This window comes from Micrasema longulum, unplaced genomic scaffold, assembly GCF_059751315.1.
Source record: "Micrasema longulum isolate JH-2025_06_02 unplaced genomic scaffold, ASM5975131v1 h1tg000802l, whole genome shotgun sequence".
NCBI lineage: Eukaryota > Metazoa > Arthropoda > Insecta > Trichoptera > Brachycentridae > Micrasema > Micrasema longulum.
The window spans coordinates 121077-135996 of NW_028277994.1; the positions used below are offsets into that span (position 1 = coordinate 121077).

The 14920-nt window shown below is 32.0% G+C and overlaps 1 protein-coding gene across 3 annotated transcripts in view; it reads left to right on the top strand.

Moving 5' to 3' along the window:
- The window catches only part of Reck (Reversion-inducing-cysteine-rich protein with kazal motifs), a 70724-nt gene that overhangs the window by 28842 nt on the left and 26962 nt on the right, over nucleotides 1-14920 (top strand). For 2 of the 3 annotated variants that reach the window (XM_088230644.1, XM_088230646.1), the window contains exon 3: nucleotides 2682-2762. In XM_088230644.1, the coding sequence (XP_088086770.1) occupies nucleotides 2682-2762 (81 nt within the window). Of the gene's footprint in view, nucleotides 1-2681; nucleotides 2766-14920 lie in introns of all 3 variants that reach the window. The other variant, XM_088230647.1, reaches the window with a different exon arrangement.

The window sequence follows — 14920 nt, forward strand, 5'->3', positions numbered from 1 at the left end:
TATGAACACGTGAAATAAAACATGATGATTTTTATTTAAAACATTATTAGAACATTATTGCATTATACTCAATTAGCTTGAATTGACCAAACCGTATTCGTTTTTTTTAAACATTTTTTTACGTCATTTGAAATTCAATCATTAGTGTGGCCATTATATGAAGCAAAGCGTTGTTGCATAGAAAAACTTCAAATCAATCACTCTCTAGGGAGAAGAAAAGATTTAGATTACCACCCCGGAGAGATAAATTAGCGATTTTTTATAATTTCAATATCTTATGTTTTTTAATAAGAGGCTTTAAAGTAAATTCATTTTCTAAAATTTGTTGAATTTTTTGGAAGTACAGTATGTTTCTTAACTGTCCTTAACCTCTTACTCGGTGTGAAGTTACAATAAAAAAAGAATAATCTTTGTTATTAAAGAACTTAGGAGTTAATGCTATTTACCATGAGGATGAAACATTTCATTTTAACATAGTTATAACTCAATTCCATCATATTTGGAGTTACCGTAGTTTACCTCTCCTATATAGATATTAATTAACTTTAAGATCATATAATTTTTTAGTGATTACACTTAATCTCAATTTATTCACCGTCACTATCCACTGTCCATGTTCTCTGTACTGGTTCTCTGTACTATTTGTCGTGTTGTCGTGTATGGTGTATGGTGTGTGGGCTTCCGATTAGCGATCGCATTCCTTTATGCGGCGAGCTGTTGACATTCTTGTTGCATTCGATGAGGACGGGTGACGCCGGCGGTGCCGGTGCCGACTGCGAGCTGTGAGCTGTGACCCGCCAACATATGCGGAATACATGATCAATCGAACAATGGAGGACACGGCGAGGTTCACGAAGTATTGTTTGATCATTCTGAACGCGGACAGTGAAGGTGTGGCGGAATAGCGAGCCATGGACATCGATGGCGTTGTACCTACTAAAAGCTGTAGTTTTACTGTTCAGAAATAGTGATCAGATTTTGACATAGAAAATACTGTGTCGTCTTATATAGATATACATTTTGGTTTCCATTAGATTCTGCACGCGTAAACAAACATATTATGTAAACTTTGCAAAAAAGAACGCCAACACATTATAAACTTTATGGAATCTAGTAAGAATTCGCCCATTTTCTGATTCAATCATTCTTTTTTTTTATCATTCTGAATCTGCGTGCGCGTATGCCCAGGCAGTGCACATAACGAGTATTACTTAATGCGTATGCCCACAGACTTATTGTAAATCTTATTATATAACAGTACACAGAATATTTTAATTTCGAATTTAAATACGAAATCACGAGATCCTATTATTTTATCTCGGTTTGGTACACGTGTTTATAATTAATTCGTCAATTTTTCATTTTGAACGCGTAGTTGGTTTTTGATAAACAATCTAATAAGACGCGCTTTGGTGTAATCGGCGAGTTTTCAAGATTATTTCAGAGCTAAAATGACAAACGTCCGCTCATGCCTTGCTGCTTATTCAAGACTTTTTGAAGAAAAAAAAACAGACCGCATTGATGCCCCAGCCCCCATATTCACCGGATTTGCCCCCCTGCGACTTTTTCTTGTTCTCAAAGATAAAGAAAACCAGTAAAGGACGACGTTTCGAGACTAAAGATGGGATAAATACAGGCTTGCTGACGGAACTGAAGGCCATACTAAAAAGTGATTTTAAGAAATGTTTCAAGGATTGGAAAAAACTTTGACCTAAATATATTTTATCCGATGGTGATATCTTTGATGGGGATATTATTAACACTAAGGAATAAATAAAGATTCTTTCAAATATACACAAACTCGTGTATTTTTCTTCAAACTGTATATAACTTATATGTATACATTTTTTTTAATTATTATTTATTCGGCAAAAACAACAGTTCTTACAGGTCTTAAGAATATAAAATGTAAAAAATAGTACATACATCCGGTATCTGTGAACAATTTTTTGTTCAATTTTATGACCCATGTAGTACGGCCTTAACGATTATACTTACAACCACATTATACCGGGGACTTAAATAAAGTTATCTACCATTAAATCTCAATGTTATCGACAAGTCAGTAATATGTAACAGAGACGCTAACTTGACTTTCCTTGCGAAAATTATGAAATTTTGTTGGTAACGTACGTAATTGAGTCTACATGGAACATAGATTACGTATTCAAAGAAAATAACTTTGCGGTTTTATGTTTATTTATCGTAAAACATTAAATAAAATAAAAATACTGACAAATATCTGTAAATTTCTTTTCTTCAATTTTTTTATAAAGAATCATTGAATTTTCCGTAACAAAATGTCTGTATTTTTTTTTAAAAGCTTATTCAATTAGATGTTACCGACAAAGTTACTTCAACTTTTATACAAATGCACACATTTTCTTATTTTAAACTCGATTCTATTTTAAGTACAATTGATGAAAAGTCTGTGAATTTTCCAATGTAATCGCACTCCTGGGCCGCGATTACAAACGCTATCGTCATAGGTACATATCGAGACTTTATGGAGTAAATTCAATATTTATGTACGTAAATGGTATATTTGTATTAAAAATTCAAGCATCTTCATCGGTCACCTAAATTGAACATGTTTACAAATAAAATGCGTAATAAATTAAAAATGATTCAAATTAATCCCAACGCCCATAAAAAATTATGCTTTTTTCCTTTTTTTACAGATGTCCCTAATTGAAATAGCAGAGGACACAACAGTACGAGATGAAAGACTTTTAAATATTAATAAGTTTTGCTCACCAGAATTGGTAAGTTAAAAAATATGTTCATAACTTAATTTAATTTGTCTGCATGTTTTAAATTGGTTATATTTTGTTCTTCATTTATTAAATACTAGTTCAAATTTAATAGTACGAGTAGCAGTGTGTAGCGGCAGTGCAATTCTGGGTTTTTTAAAAATAGTTACTCGATATTTAATGAAATGAAAAAAACAATGACGAAGGTAGGCTGAATGTTGTCGAAATGCCATCTCTCAGCCGAATGGGTGGTAAAACAATATACGGAAGGTGCACAAATGTCGAGATTCGTGCATTATGTAAGGATAAGACACGCATTATCGACAAAATAAAAAAAGAAGTACTGATAGAATAATAAGAGGAAAGGATTTAAGATGCGAATGTCGATAGATACAGAAAACGAGGAAGACCAATAAAGATATGGTGTGATCAAATTCATCAAATACTTGAAAATGATCAAGTCAAGCTACTGACTTTGGAATGAGCTACCTCTTTGTATACAAAATGCACCTTCTTTAGCCACTTTCAAGAAACGCCTGAAACATTGTTATATATCCCCAGAATCCTGAACTCCCTGAGTTTAACTGCTTTTTTTTTCTTTTTCTTAAATATGTATTTTTATCATTTTTCTTTCCTTGGTTCCTCTTTGTATTTTATTAAATTTAATATGTGCAAGCCTTGTCTCCCAATTTAAAAACCGCTGTTATTTTTAATTAATTAAGTTTTATTTTATTTTATGTATGTACCTATCTTTTGGTATTTATTGATGTTTTTTTTAGTACAAAATTTTACCAATTTCTTTTTTTTGACCATTCTGTTTTTTGGTTAGCTAGAAGATATTGCTTTTAGCAATAAGTCCACTAAAGTACTTATTATTTGTATTTGAAGTTTTAAATAAATAAAAGTGTATGAGCGTAGAGGAAGCGAGGTTTGATTACAAAGATTTATTAAAATAGCATTATATCCTTTCTATATGTTGATTTTCCATGTAAACATGAAAAATCTTTGTCGAACTTTTAAAATTAGCAGTCAATACCTACTTAAATTAGATATAATGTTATTAAATTAGATATTGAATTGTATTGAAATAATTGTCATAAGTTAGTTTTATTTAGAAATAATAAATATAGACAATTATACTAAAAGTACCTAAACATTTCATCTATATTCCTCAGTACCTACTTTTTAAAAACACGAGACGGAAGCAATAATTATTTTGAATCGACCATAAACCCAACGAAATACCAAATGTAAAAATAACGTAATACTGTGGCTAGTGTTAAGAGTGACGTGGGATATGTTTTTGATTGACTTATGTGGTAATAAACGTAAACTCTATCATCACAATTTATCTCAACAAGTGTCAGGGGTCAAACAAGGGGCAGACTATAGACTACAGACTCCTAGAATTAGGAAACTAAAAATATACTAAAATCTGTGCATTCTTGTGATATACGTGAACCAAAGCAAAAACAATTGAACAAACGAGAAATAGCAAATAGTAAAAAGAGATTTGAAAACAATATTGTTATATTTGGAACATCGGGAACTTTAAACAACTTCAAGCTTGTGATTTAGGTCCTCATCCAATGGAATAGCGGCATGTTAAGGAAGTCGTCTAAAAGAGTAAACATGTGTATTATTCGGATTGAAAATCTCTCTTCTATTAGCCATCATTGTCACCTCATGATGCCGCTCCATCAAGCATCGCTCGCATCCGGTCCCGATATAACCATCTTAAGTTTCAGCCATTGGCTTTTGTTTTTGGTTCGTAAATTCGTTTCTCCCTTTTGTATTCCCGTCCGGCGCTTTGTGCTTTTCTTCTATTGTGACATGTCTGTGTATATTAGACAAGTCCATTGTATGTTTTGACAGCTCTGTCGGAGATCACGAATTCCGAAACTTCTCACAAGCCCCGCTGATTGATGCCGCAGCGTTAGACATATCGACTTTGGCTTGGCTGTTTCTTTCTCTGCGTGAGCATGACGCCTCTGCTTTCTTGGCATTTGTGCCCAAAATATAAATCACGGCTGCGCTCCATCTACTTTCTTCGTTTTATTTGCGGAAAAAAAATAGTCATTTCTGGCGGCAAAACATGTGAAATAGTTGGTTAAAATATCTAAACCATTGGTGCTGGTGCTATAGTTAGACTGCTTCCATGAGCCTATTTAATAAATTACTATGATGCATCAATAACGTATATTTTTATTTAAATGTAAATTGAACACCTTGGTTGGTTTATTATACAGCAGTTTATTTCAACCAATGTTTTAAAAATGGGAAGAATTTTTTGGAGCAGCAATTAAGATTTTGTGTGTGATTCAAAATATATTTGTCAGTAGGTCGTAATTTATCAATGTTATTTTCTCAAATTTTATATATTATTCGATTTCATTAGATTTTACTATTTTTCTATCAGCTAATTATATCTATATTTTTTTCCGCTTTCATACACTTCGACAGTTTTTATTTTTTTAGTTCTTTAATTTTTGTCAGATTCATATTGAATATTGAATTTTTTGTAAGATTCCCACATTTCAATCATCCCTACACATCATTACTACGACTAAATAAGCTGTATTATATAAAAATAAATCAATGCTGCCTACCTCAGAACAGGTATGTATTGATTATACCTACTTAGGATAGATGTGTATTATCTATTCAATGGGATAGACAGTGTTTAATATGTTCGCTTATAATTAAATTTGATTTAATGTTACGAAATTGTATCGCATCTTATTTTACTTACTTTGACCCTTTTTACTGTTTTGCAAACAGAACATATTATATTAGTCACTATAATAAACGCCGATTTTCAGCACTGAACTGAAATGAACTGAATATACGTATATGTGGGGGGACGTGAAAAACAAATTCAGTTTGTAGGGAGAGTAGTAAATTATATAGGCCAGGAAAGAATTAGAGGGGAAAGAAGGAAAAGATTTAAATATTCATTTAATTTTTGTGTGTTTATTAAAATATTCAATCTGCTTTATTTGCAATCGAATAAAAATGCAAATAAAATGACAGAAGCACAGTACTTTGTAAGTACTCTACGTTCATTAGTGTCAAGAGTTTTAAAGAAAAACATTTAGAAAATATAATTTTAGAAAACATATTTTTTCTTTTACTTCTATTGAAAAACACGTATTTGCTCGTAAATTCTAGAAAAAGCTAAGTGTATAAATAGTTTTTAAAATATTAGTGATACCTAGGTATACACAAATCTTACAACGGTGCAACTTAGTTGTTTCGTCTGTTGTGATAGTGTTTTCATTAGCGAAAATCCTGACAAAACACGATTGATGTCAATTACATCGAAGAAACATGTGACGTTTAGGTACAGATTACGCAGGCGGAATTGTCTAATCTTGACGGCCCCCGTAGCATTGTGGCTAAGACACTTACTTCACGCACACAGGGTTCCGGGTTCGATTCCTGTTCTGTAATGTAATTTAACATAATTAACCCTTTCAAATATAATATTGTACCCGAATGAAATGAGCAGAAAGTAAATATTATTGATATACGTAAAGTACCTACTTATGCAGCTTGAAAAAATGTATATTGGACGATATTTAAACAAAAGCATACGGATCATTCAACTTTTGAATTGAAGAATTTGCATACACATGACAAATATCATGTTTTACATTTATAATTGTGATAGTTATAATAATGTGATGGAATTATAAGGCCCCGACCGCAGCAGACAGTTTGAACAATAATAATCGTCCAATAGTGTCAAAGTCCCGTGCAGAATCGATAAAAGTTTATTTCTACACACAATGTAACCTTCTGAATATAAACTATATTATTACGACAAAATAGTTGCAATATAGAGAGTTCTCGATGCATGCAGGATTGTATGATAATTTTATGGGCATTTTTTTTCTTTTGTATTTGAATTATTTTTTTTCAAAGTAAGTATGAAGTTACAAATGTTTTGTGCCCACATAGTTAATTATAACGTTTCTACCTATCTAATAAAGTAAAAACTCGTGTTTACAGAGATAGTTCGTTTCACACGAATTTTTACTTTTATATATACGAGTTTATATGTATTATATTTTATTTACATTTTATTTTACAACATAAAACAGATTCCTTAAAATTAGTTATTATATTCTAAAATATACACATTTTTCTACTGTATCGAGTTCAGGATAGGGTGGGTCTCGTGTTTTTTTTTTTCAATTTAGATTTAAATGTTTAAATATTTGCTATTGATTTCAAGATTTAAAACATTATAAACGTAATTAAATACTGATTCAAATAAATGAATAAATGAATTAAACAAACCTCATTTGTATCCTTAAAAAAAGGCAAATATGAATAACGAATTATTTATTGGACCGGTTTTTTTAAAGGAGGTGTCCGGTAAATATAGACTTTACAAATATCTCACTCTCGGCCCTGAAATTAGCAATTAAAATTCAATACGCAGCTAACCAGGTAGGCACTATAATACTAAATAGGTATATTTTTTTACTTTCCCTTCCTTATGCTCTCGACATGCAACCCGTTCTAATCCCGCCCTTTTTACTACGAGTATATTTCTGTTAAAAATAAAAATAATAAAAAATGCGTCTTGTTTTTTTTCTGTTATTTATACTCTGTAATGGTAATACGGCTGGTTAAGTATTGGGGTATTGCACTACTCGCCCAATCGAGCTGTAATAAATATTATTACTACACATATTTTTTTTGTGCCATTTGGAAAAAAAACGTAATGTTACAATACAATACAGATTTAAGATATTTATTTATATTAACGTTTCCCAAACGTAAAAGAAAAAAACAATATATGTGTACATAAAGGGGAGTCTTACAATAATGCGGTTTTTAAAAATTATTTGATAAGTAAATATTTTCAATTTGAAATATGAATTACAAATAAATACAATGAGTGATACATAAAAAAGATTTATGAATGCAATTTTTTTACTTCTTTCTTAAATATGTTATTAATTTTGGAATTAAGATGTTACTAATTGTTCTAGGCCTCGTACTTACGTTTCATGACGTACTCGTAGAAACACTATAATGTATGTTTTCGTTATGGATTGAAGTAAACAAATTTTACTTTTACAACCGTGAATTAAAAAAAATATATATCACGTGCTACGAATGCTGATAAAAATATATGAAATGGATTTAGAATAGTTAATTATATTTTTTAAATTTATATGGATATTGTGGGGAAATGTGCAAAATATTAAAAATTATGTCATTAGAAAAACGCGACATGGTTGGCATTGATAGTTGTGACTTATGACGTCAAGATTCGTGACGATGTTCTATAAAAAAAATGGAATGGTTTGAAACAAAGCTATAATGAACATGGATCGTGATGTATTAGGGGCGTTGCCAATGCAGTAACCGTTTTAGCGGGAATCCAAAATTATAAATTTAATAACGTTTTTTTATCAATGTTTGAGTATGTCAAAATGCTTGCAGACTGGCTGAATTTGCTCCCTAGGGAGTTATTCATATTTAAATTTATTTCAACAGAGAGGGAAAACATTTTTGAGAAGGGATATGGAAGTTTAGGCATTTACAGGGCTTATGACCTGTCATTAGCTGTTTTCCCTCTCTGTTGAAATAAATTTATATACACAAATAACTCCCTAGGGAGGAAATCCAGCCAGTCTGCAAGCATTTGGATTTACTCAAATATTTTTGAATTAACTACCTGGTAAAAGAAGTATAAAAATTGTAAAATTGTTTTCAAGCGTTGCCTAGTAGGTGATTTGGTTCAGCCGGATGAATCTCACCCACGTGATTCTTTTCAAAAAGGTTTCAGTTCTTTTACTTCACAAAAGTCAACTGATGGAAGAGTTGAGAAAATGTAGATGTTCAAACAGGGGCAGAATAGTGAATGTTACACAGTGTGTAAAGTGGCCACTTAAACCAGCCAATGACAGGTCATAAGCCCTGTAAATGCCTAGACTTCCAAATTCCCTTCTCAAAAATGTTTTCCCTCTTTGCTAAAATAAATTTAAACGTTTTTTATGCTGCTAATAAGTAGCATTTTTTACTGGACTTTCATACACCCTTTTCACTTTAAAAATGTTTTTTTTTAAAAAACGTGATATTTCCCTTTAGGACAGTAGGAAAAGTAGACGGTATTTTTAATATAGCTGTTATAATTATTTTTTGTATTTTTTCGACCGGTAAAACATATGTTGTAAAGGCACACCCCATCCGATTATTGCACAATGCAATATATACAATACATTATTCAATTTGTGGAAATTGGTTCTGGCCCATGCAATATTTCTTAAATGTTGACTTTAAATATTTGAAACTGTTGGTGTTCCAAATAACATAAAATAAATATATTTTTAGTATTTTATTTTATTTCATTGGAAAGCCAACGACATTTATCCATTTATAAGAATCAATTATACCATAAATACATATCATAAAGTCCAATTAGAGGCTTTCCACATAATATTGTTATTGTAAATGTTGTCACATAAAAATTATACATACCATAAAATAACTAATCATACAAAACTTATAATATTACTAGAAATGTAAATGTAATACATAATTCAACAATGTTTGATTATGTCCAAATGCTTGCAGACTGGCTGGATTTCCTCCCTAGGGAGTTGTTCATATTTAAATTTATTTCAACAGAGAGGGAAAAAGTTTTCGAGAAGAAATTTGGAAGTCTAGGCATTTACAGGGCTTATGACCTGTCATTGGCTGGTACAACTCCCTAGGGAGGAAATCCAGCCAGTCTGCAAGCATTTGGACATAATCAAACATTGTTGAATTACTACCTGGTAAAAGAAGAAGTATAAAAATTGGAAAATTGTTTCCAGGCGTTGCCTAGTAGGTGATTTGGTTCAGCCGGATGAATCTCACCCACGTGATAAAGGTTTCAGCTCTTTCACTTCACAAAAATCAACAGATGGAAGAGTTGAGGAAATGTGGATGTTCAAACATGGGCAGAATGGTGAATGTTACACAGTGTGTAAAGTGGCCACTTAAACCAGCCAATGACAGGTCATAAGCCCTGTAAATGCCTAGACTTCCAAATTTCTTCTCGAAAACTTTTTCCCTCTCTGTTGAAATAAATTTAAGTAATACATAATATTCAAAATATATCTACTTTTGAATATTGGTCACACAGTTGCACATTATGATATAAAATACAACTATAGTTGACCATACAGTGTTCATTTATTATGTGCCTACAGCCTACATACAGAACTGCACATAACCTGCATAATATAGGCTGCGGATTCAAGGCGCAACATCATAACTTGAATTATTTTTGGAAATTTCACTTTTAAAGGAAGTTAAAGATATGTTATCAATATCAATACAATTTAATTTCTGATTACACATATAGCAGGTTCTATTTACAAATGAATTTTGGAAAGATTTAGTGGAACATTTAGAAATTTCAAAAAGAGATTGGTTTCTGGTCTGCGTTACTGGGACTCTAAAATTAATAAGTGATAGAATCTTAGGGCAATCTATCATGTTATTCAAAGTTTTATACATACAAATACATATACAAATTATAAGTATGAGGTAGTAAAAACACTCGACGTAATTTAAAAAAAATATTACCCGTTTGTCCCTAAAAAGTGAATATTCGTTAGCGTTAAACGCTGATAAATTTAACCGAATAAAAATAAAACCAATGTGTCAGTAGTGGTAAAAAATATATTTTCGCAGGTTCATTTCTAAAGGACTTCTTTAAAGTGATTTTAATGAACGCATTTGTGCTGTGACAAGTACTTAAATGTTGTTGCAGTACCAAGTTACATGTAACAGTATATCTGCCGCTCTGGTGAGAGATTCTGTGTGTTCTAAATTTAATTATTGTGGATAGAAAGAATGCAATGGGACCATCGCGCGTCGCGTCTGGGTCTGGATTCTCACTCTCCAGTATAAAATGCAGTACACATATTGTACAGTACCTACAAACGCCAGTGGAGAAGGGAGAGAGTATTGGTAAACCCCACCATATCTAATAGAGTTGCACAGAAAGGGACCAGTCCCACACAACAAAACTTTATTTTAAAAAAATGTTAAACAAACGGTAATGTTGGCATGGTACATTTATTTTAAACGGTAAAATTTGTTTGAAATATTGCAGTAAAATTTTGTACTGCAATATTTCGGAGACCTTACCTGAAACGTAAAACAGACCATCTTATCTTCGTGTAATTACAAATGATCGATAAACTCTACAACGAAACGTAGTTATGCAGAAAGCTGCCAGTCCACAATTTTGAAAAAATAGATATCGGTGCAGTAAGGTCAATTCTATGTTCTGATAAAAACAGCCAGACCGCTTTCATACAAAAAACTGTAATAATTACCTTCTGAAAATAGTTTCGATCACATAAATGGCATTTCTCAATTTGCAGAAAAAACTCGGAGCACCAAAATTTTTATGGTACTTTAAAAATCATTAAAACTGGTCAAATAAATAATTAATGATAATAATAATAATCATAGTTATTAACAAAATAACAATAACTTTATCTACTACACTCTTAGGTAATAGATTTCTCTGGATCATGTCTAGTCTGCCTAACTAGGTGAAATCGGGCTGTGGTCCTGTGGCTAGTGTCTCGGACTCACAGACCAAAGGTCTGTGGTTCGAGTCCCACTCTACCCCAACTTGATTCCATTTTCTTATAGTGAGTTAATTACAACTCGGTGAAAATGCCCCTCAAAATTAAGACTAGGAGCTAAGACTATCTAAAAACCCATAAAAGTGCCGAGCTTTATCTGCCGCCCAAGGACGTAAGATATACAAATACATAAAAAAGATATACAAGATTTTTTATTCTGATACTTTTTCTCCAAACAAAAGCAAAATCGGTTTAGTTTTGAGATGCGGAAAACGGAATAACGAAACGCCGATTTTGTTGATTTTAGTTAGGCATAATCAGTCCGACGTGCAATTGTGCAGTTTTTGCACAGCATCGGGGTGGTATCCGAGAGACTAACAGAAAACAATGTTCAAACAGATATTCATCAAAATTGACTGGCACCGCATGTCCTCTTAACTTTCACTAGGTGGTTTAATCAACAACAAAAAAAAACACCAACATTTCTGTCGATTTCAACATCCTTGTCATTTATATTCGTTGTTGATAAAATTCTGTGTTGATAAGGTAAAGGGAGTTAAGTCAACGAATATATTATAGGATATTCATTGACTTAACTCCCTTTACCTTATCAACACAGAATAGTGAAATTGATTGGTAACATTTGATTATTTATTTATTTTTTGTCACATTTAATGTTTACATATTTTATTTCATTTATAAAAACTTAATTGGTCTTTTTATGTCAGAAAATCTTTGTTTTTTTATACTTATTGTGTATGTCAAAATTTGTTGCAACAAAGAGGGAAAACATTTTTGAGAAGGGAATATGGAAGTCTAGGCATTTACAGGGCTTATGACCAGTCATTGGCTGGTTTAAGCAGCCACTTTACACACTGTGTAAAATTCACCATTCTTCCTATATTTGAACATCCACATTTCCACAACTCTTCCATCTGTTGACTTTTGTGAAGTAAAAGAGCTGAAACCTTTATCATGTGGGTGAAATTCATCCAGCTAAACCAATTCACTTACTAGGCAACGCCTGAAAACAATTTTCAGATTTTTATACTCCTTTTAGCAGGTAGTTATTTTAACAATGTTTTGAGTACGTTCAAATGCTTGCAGACTGGCTGGATTACCTCTCCCGCCAGTCTGCAAGCATTTTGACATACTCAAAACATTGTTGGCATATTATGTATGGCTGTATGTTTTCTGAACAAAATAAAATAAAATCGCCAGCTATTCTAAGCGCTCTCGAGGGCGTAGAAAACGATTTTATGGCGCGTATTTAGTAGGTACGTAAATACCCGTTTTAAAAATGTTTTCTACGGCCGCGAGAGCGTCCAAAATAGCAGCATAGAATCTAAAAATGAAGTGGGGAAAATGTAATTCTTGGTTTATATATTTTAGGGTAAGACAACAAATTCTAGCCCGAAATATGACAAAAGCCGTAAAATGAAATATATATTTGTATTCAAAATTCTAAATAATCAAGGCACGGGAAGAGATTCGATTCGCGAAGGTCAAAAACTAGTTTGTATCCCATACAACAAACAACTGATTTACCCTGATTTGATCAAAATTATGTTTGCACTCGTTTAGATTTCAAACGAATGGTAAAATACATAATATCTTGCTAAAAAGCCGCGTACACGTAGATCTTTGCAGGACATTGTGACAATAGCGATTGGCGCGACGCCGACGTGAAAGTATCAATGAATTATTTTATTATTTAATTTGTTCTTTTACAATTCCAATACACCTTAGTTTAAAATGTCTTTTTCGTGAACTCGCTCGTAATAAACGCCGTCGTGTATTCATTTTCACAGCACTCACGCGTGGACTGCGGCCGAATTTTCGTATTGTCCCAGCGTTCTTGTTCCGCGCGGTCAGGGTGTTTTAGGAGCTGGGACAGGACAATATTGTCTTATATTTTTATCTGTCCACTTTTTTTGTTCAATAATTTGTGAGTTTGGGTTCCCGGGCAATCAGTTTAAGTGGCCACTGTACACATTGAGTAAAAGTTACTATTTTACCCATGTTTGACCACCATTTCTTCAACGGTCAAATATCAGAAAACTCGCCATGTATACGGTTTTTTTTATTTGTGATCCTCTTTTTTTTTTCTTTTAACATCTAGTTTATTTTATATGTGCAAGAGGTCTCGTATTCGATTCCAGACATGGTTGATTTGAAATATTTATTTAAAATAGTGTTTTCACACTGGCATATTTCATAGCCCCTGGACTGGCACCTGAAGCGTAAGACTGATTATCTTATCTTCATGTAACATTTTTTTAATCCTAGATACGCTGCGATTGGTGTACCAATGCAGTGCCTTATGCACCATTAGGTGCGGAAAGGGAATGATGTTGACGATGATAATTTTATTTACTTGTGAAAATATTTCATTTACTTTTTACTTAATTATTTAATCACATATTTTATAATTTTGTGTCTCCATTTACTGTTACCTACTTGTTTATTTTTATTACCCTATACTTATTTTTATTTGCTATAATATTTAATTGCATAATATTTAATTGCACTGGCAAATACGCGTTTATATTTTTTTTTATTTCTTTCATTTTCGCGATAATATGCTTACTTGATTCATTAGTTCACTCACATTTTTCTTTCTTGCTTATCGTAACACCATATTTCTATGTTTGCTTTACAGAATTTATTTCATTAACTTACATCTTCGCTACAATATTTGAGTTTGTCCAAATGTTTGTAGACAAAAGACTGGATTTCACCCCCTCGGGAGTCATTAAGATTAACAAATTACAACAGGGATGAAGAATACCTTAAAGGAGGGAATATGGCCCTGCAAATGCCCAGACTTCCATATTCCCTTCTTTAAGGTATTCTCCATCCCTGTTGTAATTTGTTATGTCTTTGCATTTTTATTATTATTATTATTTTTATTTTTTAAAATTTTATTCCAGTAAAATGGCTATATAGTGCAGAGCCAATTCTACCATATAAACATGAACATAATTATAAATATAAACAAAAATTTAACAATAAACATAAATATAACAATAAACATAAAATAAAAGTTTATATTGCAGCACTTATGGTGGTCTTTTTTGTTCATATACTTACTACTTACTGTTTTTTTTTGTTTACCTTAATATTTTTTCAACTTTAAATAATTTTTTTATTATTTCTTTTCTAACTAATTTTACATATTTTTTCTGGTCATTTTATTTTTATTTTTAAGTACTTATGTTAACATGTATTTTTTTATGAATGCACTTAGGCGTTAGTGACCAAATTTTTTTTTTCTTAAATTAAAAATCTTATCCGTTGATTTTTATGAAAAGATTCGGAAAAATGCAAAATATCGTTGGTTTCTTATTGCTTAATGCTCTCGCGTTGGACGAGTACTAGTGCGCTGCGCCGCGCGCCCTACAGAGTGAGCGCGCAATTTGTGATTAATGAGAACATCACAGATAATAAACATACTGACGCAAGTCTAGCATCGGTAATAGGTACTCATCCAGACACAGGACACGGGACTTAAACCTATGTTTCTACACTGTTTAAGAATTATAATGCACAACA